This window comes from Agelaius tricolor, unplaced genomic scaffold (genome assembly GCF_023055355.1).
Source record: "Agelaius tricolor isolate 1412-34295 unplaced genomic scaffold, bAgeTri1.0.p SCAF_1, whole genome shotgun sequence".
Classification (NCBI taxonomy): domain Eukaryota; kingdom Metazoa; phylum Chordata; class Aves; order Passeriformes; family Icteridae; genus Agelaius; species Agelaius tricolor.
This window is the reverse complement of record NW_027269261.1, coordinates 56,998,661-57,020,215: the sequence shown is the minus strand read 5'-3', so window position 1 is coordinate 57,020,215 and position 21,555 is coordinate 56,998,661. Positions and strand designations below refer to the sequence as shown.

Here is a 21,555-nt window from a genome sequence, read left to right as displayed (position 1 = left end):
TGAAAGACAAGGAGACAAAGCTGCTGAGTCCATCGCCTGCCACCAGCAGCACACGGTCTCTGCTGGAGACCTCCTGGTCTGTCACGAGGCTGTGGCACTGCAGTGCCTGACAGGAGCCATACATCTTATTCCCACCTCCATCCTTCACTGGCTTTCTGGCCTTAAGCAAGTAATTTCAGCCTCTGTGGCTGCACATGTAATCCCATTCTTCTCGATGTGTTCTTTCAGTTTATGAACTTTCTTGGGGGCAAAAACTGTCTTGCCATGGCAAAAGGGGAGATGACAAGCATTGCTGTAACACGAACTTTAAGGTAACAGGGCTTTTGTAGAGCCATAGCAGCTGCCAGTACTTAAACATGCATCAGGAATTTTCTTACAAGCTGACATGGTATTTTAATGTCCTGTATGCTGACCTCTTCTGCAACATGTTAGAGATTAACACAACTCTTTCCTCTGGCAGTGATATTCATAAACTAAATGGAGTGTACAACTGTTAAGGGCTATCCATTATTTTCAGTCTCAGGATAGTTACCCAGAGGTAAAAATAGATAGGAAGGATCTGTCATTCATTCAGAAAGTAGAGGCACTGCCCAGTTCCTGATAAATAAAATACCATTCTAGTGAGTAGAAACTGTTGACATTGCAACTTCTGTTCATTTTCCTTCCCTCCCCAAGTTAGCAATCTTACCTAGTTTTAAAACTCCCAACACATAAGAAGCAGTTCCTTTTGTTCTCTTGTTGCCAACTGGTTGTATTGTTTTTATTTATAAGAAGAAAAGAACCAGGGTTTAAAAAAATTGCAAGCAGTAAAACATCATGTATGCTAGGAAGTTCTTTTAATTCATCACTTGGCAAAGGAAATAAAAGCAGGCTCCCCAGCTAACAGCGTTACTTTTGCTTAGGGTTATTTGGCAGAAAATCCATCATCCTCTCTCCATTTGTGAGTATTTCATATTGACTTACACCCTTTAGCAAGGGTCAGCAGGGCAGAGTATGCATAAAGAGTTCAAGTCCCATTTCAAAGGCTGAATTTTAATTTTAGTGGATGGTTTATTTTTAATATCAGTTGAAAATGCTAGCTCTTTATTAGACTTTTGTTTGTTTGGTTTACTGACCTTTTGATCCTGAAACCTAATGTTCTTTTTATGCACAACTTGTGTAAGAATTAGTTTTCTTCAGACATCTACATCATGTTGGAGAAACCAGTGTTTGCTTTTCATTTTCTGACTCATTCTGAATCTGCAGGCAGAAGTGTTTTGTTTTCTGAAAGCTTTTATAATTAAAGTTGTTAATAATGTACAGATATTGAAATGTTTGCAATGTTTGTTTATTTATTTCGTATATTTACTTTTGGTACGGGTGACTTAATTCATCAAGGCTCCAGAGAAGTCAATACAAACATGGAATGTGAAAAGGACATAAATATATGTATTTCCATTTCTAATTACAAGAATTATAGTAGGCAAAGTTTTCATAGCCTCTAGTACAAATTTGCATTTTACAGAGTTGATTTTCTCTTTTCCTCTAGTATTCAATAAGCTCAGGCACACTGAGAGCTCTGTTAACAGGGGTTTCAAAAACCATTATTTATAGCTACATTTTCTTATTCAGGATCAGAACTCTGATATGTTTTCTTTTCATCCCATGCTGCCCTCTCTATGAGCCCAATTAACCTTTTCCCCAAACCACATTTTTTTAAGATTATGTCTTTAGATGTTCCTGGAAGAAAAGTGCAGATGCTAAGGGCTCCAAATATTTTTATTTACAGATGTTTTGTTTTTTCCTCAGAAATGAAGTACCTATGGTAATACAATGTAAAAGAAAAATACTGTGATTTCTCTGAAAATATACTAACTTTAAATTGTTGTTTTGTTGGGATTTTCTAGTTTTCAGGCAACAAACTATATGTTTTATTGTATGCTGGGTATTTTAACAGAAAATAATTACTGAAAAATAGTTATTTCTCTTTCAGAACAGAAAGTATGTTTGTTTACATATCTGATTTTATCATCTAATTGGATTAACTTTAAAGAAAAGTTCAAGAATTCATGTCTAGGGATGTAAATTTGTTTCTAAACCATTTTTAAACATGTTAATGAGATTGCAAATAATGCTAGGTTATGTATGGCCAGTATGATTTGTTAATGGGAAGAGTGGTGTTTTGGCAAAGAGGCAAGGTGCTTTTGAAGGTCGGCTGCTGACAATATTTGAAAGTGTTCGAATGCTGCTGTCTGGTTCTATAAAATAATACATTAAAAGAAAAGATTAATATCCAAAATGGTATCTCAGGGTCAGTTTAATGCTCTGACCTTGTAATTTAATTTTTGCAGTTTTATAAAGCTGCTGTTTAATTAATTTGATTTGGTTGAGGAAACAGGTTAGATTACTACAGTAAGAGAAAATGTAGGTTACAGCCTTTTTTAAATTTTGGGTGGCCTACCTGTCTTTTACATGGTGGGCCTATTTTTTGGTCCCTTTATTGTTGGCTTTCTATGCTGACAGCTTTATTGAAGCTGACAGTCTCAAGCTCTTCAACTTTGCTACCTGCAGGAATAAGGCACATGCTTTTAAAATATTTTCAGCAGGCACTGGCTGCAAGCCCTGAGTGGGAGTGAAGCTTCAGGGACAAACAGATATTTTGCATGCATGAGGACATGGTATCTTTGTGCTGCCTCCATCTACAGCATCTCAAACAGAGCTCCCAAGGGACTGAGTAACAGCTTCATAAATCAAGGCTTGCAGGTTCAGCCTGCCCAGAAGCCCATTAGGAATTCAGTGTACGTTTTGGGGTTCTTCACTGCACTAGGAGCAAGAAAGCACAAAAATGTGGGGGAGGGCTAAAGGAAGATAGAGTAGCTAAGATGACAAGATGATGGGCAATTATGAAGAGGAATTGAAAAAAAAAAATAATTTGTAATCTGTAGTAAGGAGGCACAACTAATAATGTAGAAATATTTCAGAAATGGTAATAGGTAGTTTGCAATGGCAATTCTGTTACCCTGATTACATGGATTGTGGTTAAGTGGATAAATTCACCATAGGCATTAAAGAATTGATTTAGCCATGAGCAGTTGCAAGGATTTGTCATGTAAACCAGCAGAATTATGGTTTGGTTTGATTTTGATTTTGACTACATTTTTTTTAATTGGGAATTCCATGTAGGAAGATGGGATTTGTTGGTGTGTGACCTTAGTACTGTCTCTCTCCTCAGCTTGTAATTCTTTCTGTAAGATAAATTACACATGACATCATATTATTTAACAGACACAATTATTTTCCACTGCAGTTTGACCCAGTTGAGGTTTTTTTCCTTATCCAAAAATTATAGGGAAAACAGCAAATATATATTAATAAGTTTGACACAGATCATCAATCTTACACTTTGAGTAGAGGTTCAAATACCAGTTTTGAATATTATATATTAAAAATGCAGGTGATTACAACCAAACTAACGCCTACCTGCAAAAAGTACTGGAGAGCTTCCATGAAAAGCTTCCATGATTTCTGAAGTTGCTTCTGTTGCATTTCTTCATGTATGTGGCTATTGCATGAAGTCTGTGCAGCACCATGGGCTTTACCTGCCTGCTTCTTTTTCTTCTTTTACCTTCCTCTGCTCTCCTGTGGCTTATGCTGGATGTTCTCACCACTAGGCATTTCCTGTCTCCTCAAATACAACAAACGGTACCTGGTGTTCTCTGTCTCCATGGAACGTCTTTCTGTTTATTGATATCTTAAAGTTTGTATGTGCTTAATACGCACATATTGCACTCTTTGTAGAATAATTTCCACTTTCAAAGAACTCTCCAGCAAAGCTCTTGGGGTGGTCTTGTAGAGTAATTTACAGTCTCTGCATCAGATGTTTCACTAGGCCATTTTTACATCAAGACAAACTGCTCATGCAGGGGAATAGTACTCTTCTTCCTGGGGATACATAACAGGAGATGCCCTTTCCCATGAATTTCTAAAAGATGTAGTTGTGCTGTCAAGAGTGTTGTTGGTGTCCTCTCCCAGGCCAATCATGCGAGGAAGGCATTCTGTCTCCTAGCAAAGACTTAAGTGGGATGAAATAAAACCAGAACCTGTTCGTCCTTCCGGGAGAGGGATGCACTACACGGGTACACAGAAAAGACAGTGCCTAAGTCATGGGCAAAATCATTATCGCAGTAAGCAAGTGCTCCCGGATTGTAGAAGGGCAGACTGGAGAATGCTTCTCCGAGTGTGTGCAGAGCCGGGGGTCCTGCCCGGGGCCGGGGGCTGCGTGCGCTGCGGGGTGGGCTCACAGGGCGGTGATGGATGCTCCGTGCCTCGGGTGGCTGCGCCAGTGACAGCAGCATTGATCATCGTGACTCAGCGGCCCTTTGTTGTGCGGCATTGGCCGCAGCCTCGGCCCCGCCGCTCCTGTGCTGTCCGCGCAGAGATGCTTTTGTTCTGTGACGGGGGCCAGGAGCGGCGCGGGCGGTCGGCAGAGGGATTTCCTGGGCACCCGCAGCCCAGCATGTGGGGGGAGATGCTGCCTAAACGGATTTTGTCTCGGAGTTGTGATAGGTTCTGATGGTAGCTTGTCTGGCTGCAAAAATTCTGTGTTCCTCATCACGACCTGTATCATCACTCATTGCCCGTTTGTGTTTCTGCTGCCCTTCAGAATGTCTTCTTCCAGAGCATGTGCTGAAATGGTGGTTCGTCTCAAGAAGAGGGTTCTTTGCATCCCTTCTTTTCTTTCTCACAAAACAGTACAGTATTGGTGCTAAAGCATATTTTGCTTCATGACCGTTTGATGAAATGCTTAGAACTTTTCCAGGGAGGAAATTTTCAGGCTCTCTGCCTGCCCCTTGAAGTTAGTGTTTTCCAGATGCTTGTAACACGAATTCTCAAAGCATGTTGGAAGTTCATTTTCAGTAGCTTTTTTAAGGGGAGTGTAGAAGGACCCAAAACCTGAGAGCTCAAGAGAAATCAGTTTCACTCTGATGAAAGGTGCTTCAGCCAACTGGCTCTTTTAAAAGTGGAAGTAAATGAAAGTCTGGTAGTGAGATATGCATTGAGTAACATGGTTTAAGTGTGATGAAATTATTTTAAGCCCTTAGGGAAACACTATGTATACCATAAGTTAATGTACTCCTTGCAGAATTGTAAAAGAATGGTCTTAAATGAAGAGCCATCAGTGCTGCTGTTAATTATTCCTTCCACACAACTCTAAATAGAGAGGTGGTGAGGTTTTAATTTTGTAATTACCAGAAGACTAATAATTCTTTTGCCAAAGACCATGGTGATCTTTAAAGTATGTAATGTAATTGCCTTATTCCTGTGCCATTAATTGTGCTCCAAACGTGGTCATCTGTCTTATGAGCAAATGTTACTCCATTACCGCAAAGAAAACGTGCTATGAATGATGAAAGGATGCAACCTAAAATTCACAGTTCTTTTGTTTGAATTTTTCTGGTTAATGTTGTAACAGAAGGAAGTTACAAAAGGAGGGGGGGGGGAGAACTGTGTATATTTGGTTAGTGTATTCAGCTATGCATTGCAGTTCATGACACTTAGCCTAAGAGATCTTTACATGAGTATAGGACACGGAAATTAAGAGAAAGTGACTGTAAAACCCAGCAGGCTTAGCGGAGCCATTCAAAGAAACGTGTAGCCATGAAGCCACATTCAGCTCACTTAGTTTCTATTAGAATGAATAATTTGTGACTTGTAAGACATCTTCTGTTTTTAATCTCTAGTAATAAATTTAAATAATGAGCTCATTACTATAGTGAGTTGCAAGAAAATGTCAAAATTTACATTTGAAATATCAGAATATGGTTTGACAAGGTGGCTAGGGAAGAATTAAGTTTTCCGCTGCTGAAATGTATCTTCCTTCCTTCCCTTGCTTCTATTGCTTGTTTGAACATGTTCAGATATTTGTCTGGTCTTACTTCAACTAATTCAAATATAGCCCAGTGGAAAAACTGGCAACTTTTTTTGTCTGCGTGTTTTTGTATGTTTTTGCTTTCTGTTTAGCAAATTGCAACAGTTTACCTTCCAATTAAATGGATGCCAAAAAAATCTGGGCACCGGGGACAGAGCAGGAGGGAAAGGTAGAAGACTTAAGAATAGACAAGAATTACCCTTTCAGCAAGTCAGGGTGCTCATTTGGTTCAGCCACGGTGTAAAACCATGCCCTAAATTGGTGGTTTGGAGGCAGGAATCACTGCAGTGGCACTTCTGCATATTTTCAAGACAGGGAAGCAAGCAGAGCTGTGGAGATGTTCAGAGCATGCTTTCTGTCACACAGTGCTACTCCTGCCAGCTCCTGGAGTTTTCAGTTTGATTCCCACCCTGAATTTAGAGTCCAACATCTGCAGCATACATACATAAACAGGCCTTTCACACCCACAAAAAGGAATTGTGTCCTTAATTGTCAGAGGATTGAGATTTAAAAGTTTTCTTCACCTGTCTGGCTTGGAGTAAATAAATGAATTTTCTGTACTTCTTTTTTTGTCTTTAGTCTGGGAATGATCTGTATGAATCATTGTGAATATTCTTTTGTTTAATGTATGGGATGCTCTTGGAAAGTTAACAGTAATTGATATTAAAAGTAAGTAACTGTGAGAGGTTATGAGGTAACCTTTAGTTTCTCATTTAAAGCTGCCCTTCATTTCAATGGTAAAATTACTTTCTTATGGAAAATAAATGTTTCTGAGGAAAAGATTGAAATAGCTTGTTATGGAGTCCCAAGGGAACCAGCACTTAAATTAAGTGTGTTCCTGGGAGCCAAGTTTCCTATGCAGCCCTTGCTGCCAGCAGGCAGTGACTGTTAGCCGAGGCCTGAGGCTCAGCCAAAGGAGATAATAAGTCTCCCTTGAAGGAAGGCAGAATGAATTGCCATATCTGCTAGTTCAGTCAAAAGCATGGATTGGGTGTCAATAATCAGAAACCTCCAGTGCCCTGATGTCAGCAGGGCAAATACTGCCCTGGCATCTTTCTTTAGCAAAAGATGGAAAGTACAGATTACATCCAATTAGCTTATGGTCTGTTAAACTTAGGGGCAAATATTTTTCATATTACCTTTTCTTCTAGACTTTACAACAACAACATAAAATTTTAACAACCGGTGCAAAATATTTTCTTCATGGCATGGAAAAATGTTCAGGCTTAACATATTCATGTGTAGTTTTCTGCTGGACTTTGTGTTCAGTAGTGGTAGCAGTGAGTTCCTGTGTTCCATGACATCTGAGAATGCATGGAAAGAAAAATGAACAGGAAAACTCCCTCTGTTGAGGGGGGTGGGGAGGGGGAGAAGAAAGTATTTGTTGCATTCCAAAATCAGTCATAATAATGGAAGTTCACAGCAAATAATTGCTAGAGTCAGAATGGGCAAACATCTGGTTATTCATCCCTAGCTATACTAACAAAAATATGATATCCTGTTAGAGAAATCACTGATCATCCTGGTTTATTTTGGCGATAGCGCACCTTGGTATTTTTCACTTTAAAAAGAACATACCAGTACTTTATAGCTAGCATATCTCCTGCTCCAGGTTCACAGTTCATGTGCTTCTGTGACTTTGAGCTCTTCCTTTCCTGAGGTTACCAGCAGACAGCTGCACTAGAACAGATATGTTTACATGCAGGGAGTAAATGGCAACTTGCAGCTCAGAGTTTCCATTTCCTTTTACATTGTTCAGGAATCCAGGCTCACAACTCGTCCTCAAGCTTCGCCTCATGTGTGTGCATCTGACTTGGCCCTTTATAGCACAAATGCTTTATTTTGACATTGATTTGTTGATACAAAGGGCTGACTAGGGAAAAGATACTTTCATTAGAAATTACCCTCAATTCGTATCAAGTTCAATTGTGGGTGAAATAGCTTTTTGAAAAATATTCTAAACATCACTTTCTGTAAGGTTTTTAAGCACTATATCAATGTAAGAGTAATGTGGAACCACTTTGTGCAGCTTTAGCAAGATAGATGTATTTTTAGATGGAGAAAAATTAGATTTTGTATTAAGAATGATGGTGAAATCTGATTAGCTGCTTAACACACGACACTGTCTATTTAAGCTAATGTCACATGTAGGTGATTCCCAGATGTCCTTGATAAGACAGTAATTACATAAAGGAGGTTATGATAATTATAAACAAGAAACAAAACCATGAGAGTGATTTGTTCATTTGCCTGAACCCTGAAGTAGAATTAAAGACTCCAGTGAAAAGAGTTTGTTTTGACTTTGCACCACCCAACAGACTTCTCTCTATTGCCCAATTTCACCCCTATGGGCTTCTTCTTCCCCATTTTCCCCTTACCTTATTTTGATATTTTGGGTTCTTGCTCTGAGAGAAAACTATGGTTTATTGATGATTTTGATAGCAGGAGTGGGTGAAGTAGATGTCACATAAATTATCTCTAGAAAGACCTGTAGCAATTGTGTGTTCTGTTTTGCCTACTGGTTTTTGACCTAAGATCCCACAGTTACCCAGATGTGTTAGAATGAGCTGCTTTTGGTCACACTCATGTGGATATTTTATGAGAACAAATTATTTGACCTTATTTGACCATTTTGATGCAGTTTATTTCTGATATATATGTAAATTAATTGCTAGGTTTGACCTATAGCCCACTCTTAACAGTAATGCAATGGTAGTGCTGATACTTTGATTTGCTTTGATTTCCAGGCCACAAACTCAGTTCCTATGTTCCTAACAGCACTGCTGATACATGAAATTTTAATTTTTAATCCTCATTCCAATATTCTTTATGATGCTTAGGCTCTAAAACTGAAGTACAAAATCAAACAACAGGTTTGCACTTTAGGTTTTGCACTTTATATGACCACACAGTGAGAGTCCAGAGAACTGTACTGACTGAAGATTGTACTCAGAAGGTAATATTTTAGCACTTGTCCAGCTCATCACTGAGTCTTGTCCGTGCAAAGAGGGGATTCAAAAGGCAAAACAAGGCCTGGGACTATAATAACACTGATCTAGTATATGTTTGCCACGGAGTTGTGTTCTCAGCCTGGAAGCACAAATTATTGTGTGTGTTTTCTGTGAGCTTGCTGAAGGCAAATCATTTACCTCTTTACTTTCATTAAAACTGCATTGGAACTGTGTTTGTGGCCTGGAAATCAAAGCAAGCAATTAACACCATGCTGGTACCTATTACAAACCCCCTACCTGCTTTCAGGGCAGCAGCCCTGGTAGCTGTGCTTCATGGAGCTGGGAAATGGTTGCTTGGCAGGGCATGGAATAAAGAGGCATCTGGGGGTGGGGGGGGGAGCTGAAACTGGGCAAAAATATAGAGGCAGGTAGAGGTGCTTGAGTCACAAACTTTTCTTCAGCTGAAGTACAGCAGGCCACAGCTACTAAAGTAGATGTTTGTTGCCCAAAATTTATGTGAGTTCACCTGTAATTCTTTTCTATTGACAAACTATGTATGAGAAATTATTGTCAAAATAAATGGACCTGCGTTGTACTTTAATTTTCTGTTGTTACATGTAAAGTGATTAGCTCACCACGTACTACTTTCAATTTCTGTTGCTACATTTAAAGTGATTAGCTGGTTTATCTCATGATCATGAAGTGTAGAGTAGTTTGAAACTTCCCATTCGTAGTCTGTGTTTTTCATTGACGCTTTCATTTGAAAGCAGGAAACAATCTGAAAGTAATTCTATTAAGTGTTTCAGCACAAAGATTTTAAAATATAATAGCTTGGCATGTTATTCTATCTTCTTAATATTCCTTGGAGGAAATAAAATGAAGTTGCAACTTTCATCCAGGCAGCTTTTCTACTACATCCTGTTTCCTTCCGCACGCTGGAGAAAGCACTGACGTCTGTCTCCCTTTCCTCCACTTCCAATGAAAAAATCCCAGTCTCCGTGTTGTAGCACCCACTCTGGTGAACTCTGACACAGTATTTGGGTTCTTTAGGCAAAAGTGAATTTTATCCTCCGTATCAAAGGGAAGATTGCAAAGAATATGGAATATGCACAGCCCTGGCTGCCTGGACTGCCCGAAGGGTGGCTTGCTGTGCGAGCAGTTGCTGTGGAAGGCTGACATCTCTGCTTTTCTCCCACTGAAAGGCAGACTTGCAATCCCCCCTTTCTCAGAGGGAAGCTGACCCTTGAAAAGGCTTGGCATGAAATGGATTAACTCCCTGGAAACTTTGTTTGGAAATGTTAGGAGACTGCTATGTATATGTGCTGGCAATCTCTGTAAGAGACAAATTATTTTCCCACCCTCTCAAGCACTTGGTAGTTTATCTGTTGTTTATATTAAAGATTGATCGTGGTTATATATTCCTAATTCAGGGTTCCCATTAATCACCCTATGCCACATAAGAGACTGGAGAAGAAGAATGAGGGTTACTGGAAAGCAGAAATGTGATCCCTGGCTCTGCTTTTAATGTGACTTATCCTGGCATTAGCTTTGCTCCTATGAATTACTGCATTTGTGTAAACATCTTTTTTTTTTTGTTTGTTTGGTGTGTCTGTTTTTCTCAGGGCTATTTAGAAAAAGATGATATAGTTATTACAGTGATGGAGGAGAACGTTAATCATGACATTTGCCATGTTACTGTTTCAAGAGATCCCTGCTCCCCCCAGCAGGCCCTCCCCCTTGTTTGCTACTACTTGCTTCCTCTCCCAGCCCCAGCAGCCATTTCCTCCCTAGAGCAGATCCAGGCAATTGTTTCAGCCTGTGCAAAATGAAGAAGAGGTGGAACAGGACCAGTGGGGTTAGGACAAATGCTGGGACATCCTAAAGTACATCAGCTGCCAACAGTGAGATGCTTTCTGCCACAGCAACAGAGCAGATCTGTATGTCCTCCTCCTTGACCCTGCTGAAGGTTGCCAATTTTGAAATGTTCACCATTTGTGGTCCCTTCCCCTCCTGAGTATGAGAAACAAAACTTCTGGCAAGAGGGAAAGAGAAGGGAATTTACGAGTTCTTGCAAGTTGATTTGGGCTATGAGAACATATTACCAGCCCTGCATGGAGTCAGGTCCAGAAGCCTCTGGAGCAAGTTGTTTTCCTGCCCTGACTTGTCTACCTGAAAGTCCCTTCACATCTTTGAGAGGTGTGCACTGAGCCCAGCTCTTAATTGTGTTCTGGTGGGAAATCGTTGCATCAGTAAATTTTCAGCCAACAGGAGATCTGATCCCTTTTTTTTTTTTTATTTGCTCTGTGCTTGTCTTTGTCTAATATAAAGAAATTACTTAGATTTTAAAAGAAGCAATCAAAATAACTTCTGTATGACAAATCAGAACAAATTCACTCTGAAGAGACTGGTATCCTTTAATACAGATTACTTCTCTTTATTTGTACGTCCTCTAAACATGCTTTGCCAGGTGTATCCTAATTCTGCACAGATTTTTCTCTTGAGTCATGTTACATTCATGTCTGACTTCTTTGGTGCAAAATCCCATTATTAAATTAGTTATTTAACAGCATATTCAACACTGAGATGTGGCAGTAACTGCTGGTTTGTGTTTATAACTAAACATCCTCTCCACAAAAGCAAGAGATCACCAGAAGTTCTGCAAACCTAGGAGAATTTAGGTCCATTAATGGTGATGAAAGCACATCTTTAGTGAAATCAAAGGAGAAGGAATAATATAGGAAAGTCTTATATCTGAGAATTTGCAATCATTTTACACATAATTGCACCAAAACAGTGATTTTAGAGGACCATGTATTTTTTAAGTACTTTGATTCAAACTAATTTAGATTGCTTGGTTTCCCCCCCCCACCCATGGAACTGCCTTTGATGGCATATTGTCCATATAAGAATAAGAGAACTTATTTCTGAGTTGAGAATTGGTTTTTAATCAGACTCAGTAATGTAAATAGACCTCTATTTAAAAGTTCATTCAAAACTGAGTACTGGTGTGTATTTTTAAGTGCACTGTATGCTGAAGTAGAAATATCCTCCAGTGTTTAACCAAAAGCATGTTTAATGTGTGGTTTTGTTTTGTTTTTTTAATGTTTAACAGTAACTGAAGCTGGCTTTGGTGCTGACATTGGGATGGAGAAATTCTTCAACATCAAATGCAGAGCATCTGGCTTGGTTCCCAGTGTGGTTGTGCTTGTTGCTACAGTGAGGGCTTTGAAGATGCATGGAGGTGGGCCAAATGTAAGTCTTTGCACCTTTCTTGGAAAAATCAAATTGTTGCTAATATTTGAAATAAGTAAAAGACCTTGATTTAAGAAATACTTGGGGTAGTCTATGGGGCAGTATTTAGATAACCCTTCTGAGATACCTCATAGTATAGATGTTATCACTAAAGTTAATGCTGTCTCTAAAATTAAGCCACAAATGAAAGATGAGGGACAAAAGAGCTCTGAAGAAGTACTATATCTTGCAGAGGAAGAGAAGGTTGTTGCATTTTAAAAAAAGCTGTAAGAGATAGATATTCTTTTCCCTGCCTTTTGAAACAGCATTTGTAAGTGCACTGAAGTCGTCACAGGCTGGGAAATTTGACAGCCAAGGAGGAATGAGACAAGTTCGAGTTGTAGTTTGTGAGTGGAAACAGAGAACATTGTTTGTCAAGGTTTTGACATTTCTTTCACTCCAGTAATGGGTACTCCTTATGTCCTTTTATTTTGCTCAGATTAATACCCTCGGGGATGCTGAGGTAACTGATGAAATTTTGCAAGTGTTTTCTGGGTGTACCAAGAAATTTTTTGTTGTCTTAAGCCACAAAGAGATTTTACAGATTACTGATTGTAGAAATGCTCCCCGAATGTGCAGTCAGATCAGACTGTGCTAGCCAAGCAGAGAGACACTTAACTCCTAGGAGCACTTTCATCTGCCCAGCAGCATGCTGGAGAGTGATGCTGCCAGGGAAACAGTCACACTGGGGGAAAATACCAGAGCTGTTTCCACAGCCACAAAATTTTAGAAGGCATGGTTTCCCTTACAGTTAATCTTCTCTAAGAGTTAAAGCTGAGCTACCCTTTTTCAGTCTTTCAGGCTGATGTAATGATACAATTTTCTATCATTTTAGTACACTTCTCATGGATGTCTTCTTTATTTTGAATTATATTTCTCCATCCCTATCAAAGGAGGTATATTTTCACATGTGTTATCACTCAATCTAGCAAAAATAGGACTTAAATATGTCTTAATAACTGTCTCTATTTCTGTCTCACTTGTGTCCTTAGAAGTTTAAAGGTTTCATTTGTTTACAAATGTGATGCATTCATCAGTGAGGCATGTAGAGTGCCAGATAATTTTACTGGGAGGTTAACTATAAAAAGGACTAATGCTAGAGACAAAAGTAAGTCTGGTGCCTGGGACTGACGTTATGTGCTCCTTGGAGACTCAGCACAGTATCCCAGTACCCCTGTGATGCACTTTGCATGTCTACCTTTGTGCTTTCCAACCAATTACTTGCATACAGTTCCTTGCCATGGGCAGTAATTAAAGAACATCAAAGATGATGTTCTTCTGTGTTGCTGTTATTTCTTCAGCTGTTGCAAATTGCTGCCTATTGTCTTTGCACTGCTGGTGTGCTGTAACAACATGTGGAATGAGATCCAGCTGCCTCTCCTAGTAGGCTTTTGCAGCTAATTGCTGAGGCACTACCTGTGTCCTGCTACCCAAATACAATAGGAGGTGTTGCTATTGTTTGTGTGCTGGTGCAACTGGGAATAAAACACAAGCTGCAGTCAGGCTGTGATGCTGTGTGCACTGATATGGGTTAACTGGCAGTACAGAAAGCCAGCAAAATTGCACTTCAGACCCTTTAGGGTTATGACAAGTATCAACCTGTGATGACTTTGCTTGTTTATTATTACTTGATCCCAGGTAACTGCTGGTGCCCCCTTGAAGAAAGAATACACAGAAGAGGTAAGAGGAACTGTTATAAAACTTTAAAGAGGGTTTTGTTTAGAGGAACAAAATAATATGGTGTGCAGAGAATCAGAACTTCTCCTAGCTCTGGCTGAGTGTGCAGCCTCAAGTTTGACAACAGCATGCTCTAAAGCTGATGTTCAGCGAACATGGGCATGCCAACAACTAAAACCACCTCATCCTCCCTCAGCCCCTTTGTGTTACCCCTCTTAGATGTATGGTGTGTGTGACTCTGTGATGGATTGTAATAACAAACTAAAATAACTGAAAAATAACCTTTTTTCAATAGTTTTTCCAGGGCCACTAAGTTTTCAGACTGATCAATGTACAGGCATTTATAGAAGCACAAGAGCAGCATGGTGTAGGGGTCAAGGACACTCCCTGAAATTAATGATAGCATAACCTGTTCATTAAAAGAAAGTTTAATATGTTTATGCTTCACATATGGGGTGGGATGTGACTCTTCAAACAAAGAGTGAATTCTGCTGGTTTGTTTTCTTTGTCACTTCACTCCAGACAAATTCTGATCTTCTGCTTGTGTGAAGCTAAGGATATGTGTTTTGTTACAATTAAGACAAGGCCTACAAAGTGTGAGGTAAAAGAGTAAACAAGGAAATCCAGTAATGTGCTTGGGGTAGTCTATGTATGTGCATATATGAACTCTGCACCTGACACATCTGTATGTCAAACCCCACCCCACTACTGCAGTCTGTTTATGAACTTTGCAAACAGCAGACCAACATCCCTTTCACAATCATGACAAGCAACAACTCATCAGCTGCACCATCTTCCTGTGTCTCAGAAGAGAGCAATGGGTTCATGTACAAACTTTGGACACTGCTTAGTTACTTAAATATATCTGATGCTTATTAATTGGAATGAGAATTAATAAGTGCCAGAACACTTTTGTCTGGAAGAATTTCACTTGCCTGCAACTGTCATGATCAGCATTGTTTATGTTTACTTAAATTTATGGAAATATCTTTGGCTGGAGAAGACTTCATGTATCTTACCATTTCCATTAATTTTTATTCAATTGCACAGAACCTCCAGCTGGTAGCTGATGGCTGCTGTAATCTACAGAAACAGATTCAAATTACTCAGCTCTTTGGAGTTCCTGTTGTGGTTGCTCTGAACGTCTTCAAGTAAGTCTGTTCTTTCATTACTCTTGTTCAAATTCCTCACTTTTCTTGGTTTTTAAATTATTCTATTTGGCATGAACAAAGAAGCTATTAAAGAATTTCATTTTTTCATCATGAATATAAAGATATTTAAGTTTTTAGCTTGTTTGTAATGTTCTAAAACCAACAAAAAGAAGTACAGAGCTGATAATCTTCCATGTTAATTAGCTATAACAATTACAAAATTTTCTTGAAGCATGTAAATACATATGCTGGACATAAAAACATTATGTATATGGCACAATTTCTATATATACATCTACTTTACCACTGCTAATGGTAAAATAAGGGTAAGTTTGTAAGGTTGTAACAGAGAACAAATTAAACAAAATAATGAGACAGGACTGTTTGGTTGGCAGAACTGACTCTCCAGCTGAGGTTGATCTGGTGTGTAAGATTGCAAAGGAGTCTGGAGCATTTGATGCTGTACCCTGCAATCACTGGTCGGCTGGTGGTAAAGGAGCAGTAAAATTAGCTCAAGCTGTGGAAAAGGCAGCCAATCAAAAAACCAGTTTCAAGTATCTCTACAGCTTGGAGGTAAGATTTCTTTTCTTTCTTTTTTTTTTTAATGAATGCATTCTGCATCAGAGTTGGATTTAAACAAGAAGAACATTGAGAACATTGAAACAAAGTTATCCAAAATACTTGGAAAGGAACTTGCCTTGGTTTAAAGCTGGAGAGAGCAAGCAATCTGTGGCTTGTCTAATCAGGGAGCAGGATACTCCCTGGTAATGATTGTTACTTAGTGCATTGAATGACACTGATCTGATACTTTCATGTATCATATTTTAACATAAAGATATGTATGTTAAATATAAAGGTTTAACATAAAGGTGTGTTTAACATAAAGGTACATATGCAGATGGAACACTCACTGATTAATTTGGGAGACTTCTCCAAAGATGTCACAGTGACAGTATTTGTCCTGTTGGTCAGATAACAGGAGATGGAGTTGCTGTCCCACAGTCACAGGTACTGCACCAGGTTGTGGCTTCCTGAAGCATTCACTGTCTGTCTGAGAAGGATGTGGCAGGTAGCACATCCCACACATCTGCCCAGCCCAGCCAGGTCAATACAGAGAGGAGGCGCTGTCCTTACCTGCCCTTCCCTGCACAGCCAGCTCTCAGGTGAACACAAGGTGACCCAGTCCTGTTCCTTCTCTCCAATGATCAGATTGGAGTCTGCCAGTACAATATGGTACACACAGTACACAGGTCACTGCTGCTGCTGCTGCCCCCAGGCCCTCAGTCTATGCAGGAGCAGTCCCCAGGGCTTCTGTCCTGCTCCAGCTGATGGCACCAGAGTCCACAAGCCCCTGAGGACTGCAGCTCACTACAGCTGCTGGGCACAGCCCTTTCCTCACACTTTCTGTCCTCATGTGCAGAGCAGAGAGCACACCCACACAAAAGGCAGTCAGAAACCAGATTTAATAAGAATGGAGAGGTCCTCAAGCACATAGCTCAGTTAGTCAGACTACTGGCCAGACACTTTACACACAACTGACCCCTTCTTCCTCTATTCTCTCATGTTCCTTCCTCGCTTACATCTTTTCAATCCACCTTGGTTGCTCCCTTTTCCCATCTTTGCTCCTTCCACTAAACAATCTTTAGACAATTCCCACTATCCTCTTTGAAAATCCCATCATAAGGTTCACACAGTCCCAAAATCTGCTTTTTCATACATCCCATACAGTCCTATGCTGCTGTACACAATCACTTCCTTTCATTTGCAAGGGTTTTTGATCAAAGAGTTTCCCTGTTGACCCATCTTGGTGCATTTCACACCAAGGACAATGGTCTCATCCTCCCCTTGGATTGTCATAGGAAGCAGGCTCAGGGTGCTCTAATTTTCTCCGATTAGGTTTTTCCAGTGATTACATTACAGAAGGTTCCTCCACCTATCATTGTTCCTCTGATCCTTGCTGGGGCTTTAGGGCTAATTTGCTTAGCCCTTAGATAACCTAACAAAGGATAGTGTGGTCCAAGTTTCAATGCTCTGTCTGCCAGAGTTAGAGACTCTTTTTCCATGCCTTGGAGACTGTTATTGCAGTTGTTTGCAAGGTAACATCCCAGCATTGTGAGCTGGATGTGAGCTGTCAAGGGGAGCTTGGATCCCTGGCAGCACTGGAGGTGCTGGGGTACCACTGTGCTGGCAGAACATTTGGAGGGACATATTGCCAAGGAGGTTACACAAGTGATTTCTCAGGGCCTTCCTGGCTAACCAAATGTGGGTGGGTTTAAATCTGAACTGCCAAACAGACTTCTCTGGCTCCAAGGAAGCCCTTGTCAAGTTTCAGATCCTGTGCCCATGCTACTTAAGTTTCTTTAGAAAATGTTCAAGTGCTATTTTTTTACAACAGAACCTTAGCTTCATTCTTTTAAATGGCTGGAAGTTCCTGTTTTGATTCTTCTCTCCAGAAAAAAGTTCAGCCTGAGGTAGATATGCCCTATGGTCATCTTTAGTTCTCTCTTCTCTTTGATATGCACCCTGTATCTGTTGCACCCATTTTATTTTTTCTTTCCACCTTCCCTGCTGTTTCACAAAATGTCAGTAATCCAGCCAACCCATATCAGTACTAACCCCTGCCCTGACAGAATAGATGGAAATGAGTTGGGAATATTGGTGCTGCAGCATGTATTCAAGGCATTTTGCCCATGCAGCAATTTTACAGCTGACAAATGGACAATGTATAAGCCTTTCTAAGTTTGTCTCTACTGAGATGCTCTGAAAACTGAAGCTGTCATCTTATGGGGCTTGTGTAATAAAATAGGGAAAAAAATTCTTTGAGAAATACTTGTTACAGTTTTCCTCACTGGACAATTGTGTTAGAGGGATCGTGCATTAACCTTTGACAAGGCTCATACCAAAGCTCTGGTGTTACTATCCACTGTGTAGCTTACAATCTGGTGGTTCAAGTGAGTAAAAAGGATTGGTAGGGGTGGATTCTGCCTATAAAGAGAATCAGATTGATTTCCACTTTAATGTCTTTCCCAGACACATCTTTTTGTGCTGTGTTGCATAAGCAGCATGAGCACAAAGGGAATGAATCACATCTTTACATCAACTCAGTATCCTGTAACTTCACACAAGTACTCTAAGCCTCAAAAATACGTTGAAGGGATTTTATAAAAACATATAAAGATTTTTAAATACTGTAAAAAAGTACATTCAGGCCAACAAAAACAGTGAAGTATAAAGTTCAGGCTTCCGTTTCATCCTTAGTGTGCAAAGGATGGGAATTGAAGCAGCTGGAAGTAGGAGAGTGAAACAGCAATGCTGCCACTTTTACAGTATGTAGGTCAATTGGTTACTAGGCTCACAGAGAAGTGAAGGAAAGCCACCTCTCCCAAATAAGCCTGCCCTGATTTTTTTTTTTTTTTTTTTGGGTTGTTGTAGCAATTTTGAGGTGTGCTTTCTGCTGTTCAAAGGGGTAAAATTAAGAAATTAAAGGATGATAGGAAGCAGTAAAATGGGATTCAGACAGATTATTTCCCCCCTCATTGTGCCTAAAGGGGGTGTAAGTGAAAGGACATAGTTCCATCCCTTATCTGATTGTCAGACTTGTCCAGTTACTTGAATAATATTAAGTCCTGGTTGCCTCAAGTTTCACAGGATTTACTGTGGTTGGGTTTTTTCTGTTTTCTTTCCCTTTTGGAAGGTCAAAGAGGGGAAATACTCTGCTTAAAACCACTACCACTTCATTCATATACCTGTCTGTCTTCATGAGATTGCTCTACAGTTCCCTTTACTCCACATCTCCATTTAATCCTGTGATGTCTATGCACCTTGTTTTCCTGTTGGAAAACTTCATCAGAATTTGCTTCCAGAACTGGCTATAATTAGAAAAATTTCCAACAGCACAGACCACTGTAGCTGTAACAGATTCATTCAATATTTTGATCTTTTGTAAGAAAACAACACCCAGGGTATTTAAAATAAAAAAGCTTCAAACCCTTATATGTAAAACTGGTTTATATCCTTTCTTTCTAGTTCAAACAAACTTTGCAGTAAACTATCTTATTAGTGTGCAGTCAGACATGTACTTAGAGGATAGCCCATGTCAAGTGGGCTCTCTTTATTTCATTTTTTTTCCAAATGCTTTAATCTCTGTAGTGCCTTATGAAATATCCAACTATATCTTTGAAAACAAAAGCTTCCTTGAAGGGTGTTTACAAATGTGTATAGTGTGAAAAGAACACTAGAAGAAAGTATTTTCTAGATCTGTCAAATGCTGGTTAAAAGTTGAGGATCAGATGTTTTTTCTGAAGTATCTTTATACATTTTTACCATCTTGTCCAGTGAAACCTGAGCATGTGCCAAATGAGCAATTTTGGACACTGGACACAACACAGTTGTGTGAGTTCAGGACTCAGGCTCTGCTCCTGTTCAGTATCATAGTAAGCCAGTCTAATTTAGAAGACTGTGCTCATTTTATTCCTTGAAGCATCTGATTTGGTCTCTTTAAACTTCATTGAGTGTCATTCCATGACATACTCTTCTATACTCCCACTTTTAGATGGCTTTTTAGGTTCTCTTTATTTGTTTCTCTAAGCAGGCAATTTTTTTTTCTATCCTAGTGGCAGCTGCTTGTAGTTTGACATTTTTTTAGTTTTGATTATAGCAAGGATTTGTTGGACGTTTGGTATGAGATGAACAAATATTTTTGGGGGCTTCCAATGAGAACAGAATACCTCATATATGGTTTTGGGAGTGCATATGTGTGGCAGTCATTTCGTGGATCAAATACAAGACATGACCTATGACAAGTAAATCCTGCGCCATCTCCACTGTAAAAGTGTAAGAAGAGGACAGAAACAGAGTAGCCTGAAATACTTACAGTATTAGGAATTGCACAGGTCAGGGGGATTGGTTCAGGAGCTACAATGAGTTTTCATATCATAGACTTCAGAGTTTATAACATAGCTTAAAATATTATTGGCAGTAATTGAAGTAAATTCTATGTCATGGTGTGGTTTTAGTATGGATTTTTGCCCCCTCTGCACAATAATCTCTATTAAGTTACTGTTGAGTTGGTTTCTTGCAGAGTGTTTCTCTTCAGTGTTTGAAGGATGGGTTTGTTTAAAAGGCCTCCTGAACTCTTTGTGAAATCATCTGTGGAGGTTTATTTTAATATATGTTCTTGCTACATATGGAAAATATCAAAATATCAATCCTCTTATCGCTGTTGACTTCCCTTCTGGGTTCAGTTTTCTTGAAGTATGGGTCTTTAAGTTGCAGCAGAAAGCTATTACTCAAAATAAAGTTGACTGAACCATTAAAAGTAAGTTTAGATAAGTAGGGGGAGGAAAGGAGAGGATGAAACGCATCCCATTCCCAAATTTCCCTGGCTCCAGTGCCTGTTCTTGATCAGGAGAAGGGGGAAGCTGTGTTCCTCACTAATGCATGCCTGCTGAGTGACCTGCCTTCACTCTCCTGGTCTCCTCTCTTCTGCTGTGGTGAGCTCTCCCTTGCCTTAGAGCAGCCTGGCATGGGAAGAATAGCTCTGAGGAAGGCAGGCGTTGGGTTTTAAAGAGATCCATTGCCCCGTCCTGCAAGCAGCTGGAGTGGAGTGGGCACTGGGGAGATGGAAGAAAGGAGAAGGATAGACATTTGGCATGAGGCAGGATCAGCACATCTGGCTGGTCAGTGAGTTAGCACTGTCCTCTTAAAAGAATGACATGGTAACCTGACAAATATTATTGAAGAGCCTCAAATCACCAGATTTATGCTGGCGCTGCACTGGAAAACTAAATTGGAGACTCTAAAAGTCACAAATGGGAGGGAAGGGGTTGTTCCAACTTCCAAATTTGTCAGATGACAACTTTTTTTGACAGTGCTATGCCTTTAGGTAATATTGTGACAAATGAAAATATTTCCAGGTTATACAGTGAAAGTTGATTGCACAAATATTTTGGCAGGGTGCAGTGCATTGCCTGGCCAGCCTGCAGGACAAAGGAGAGCTTTCTCAGCTTGGGACCATCCACTGGGAGCAAGGTTGAGTAGCAGCACTTCTCAGAGAGGCATTCAAGCAGTTAGCAGCCTCAGCCCTGGTGTTTTGCTTCCCCTGCTGGGAGCATAATAATAGTTTGGGCAAATCTGGAGCATCTGAGTCCAGAGTTTTGTCTGCCCCTGCCTCTGTTCTGCTGTGGCAGTATGGTGTGGGCTGTCACTTATCTCATTCCCTCCAGTCTTTGCTTCAGCTGTCACAGACAATGGATCACTCAGTGGGGTCTAAGGGTAGCATGGAAACAGAGAAAACTGCCAGCAGCTGTTCTCTGTGCATTATTTTCTCTTCCATCCATGGTCTCCCAAAGCAAGAATGAGCTGTGGGTGATGGAGGAGGAAGAGCCCCATCAGTGGAGGACAAGGCTCCTTGGTGCATGTACTGCAAGAGGAGGAGCAGCTCAAAGAGGAAGGCACAGTCAAGAAGGGCTCATTGGGGCCTGTGGTTTGAGGCTACCAACCTGCAGAGGGTTTCTTATTGTGTGTAAACAGGAGTATTTTCTGCTTCCTCTACTAATACCACGGAGCTGCTAAGCCA

At 40.1% G+C, this 21,555-nt stretch overlaps 1 protein-coding gene across 1 annotated transcript in view; it reads left to right on the top strand.

The window, feature by feature from the left end:
• MTHFD1L (methylenetetrahydrofolate dehydrogenase (NADP+ dependent) 1 like) overlaps nucleotides 1-21,555 on the top strand; it is a 146,527-nt gene that overhangs the window by 68,023 nt on the left and 56,949 nt on the right. Inside the window, exons 21-24 of the mRNA XM_071435637.1 lie at nucleotides 11,972-12,111; nucleotides 13,789-13,830; nucleotides 14,878-14,978; nucleotides 15,374-15,551. Coding sequence (XP_071291738.1) covers nucleotides 11,972-12,111; nucleotides 13,789-13,830; nucleotides 14,878-14,978; nucleotides 15,374-15,551 — 461 coding nt within the window. The remainder of the gene's footprint in view (nucleotides 1-11,971; nucleotides 12,112-13,788; nucleotides 13,831-14,877; nucleotides 14,979-15,373; nucleotides 15,552-21,555) is intronic.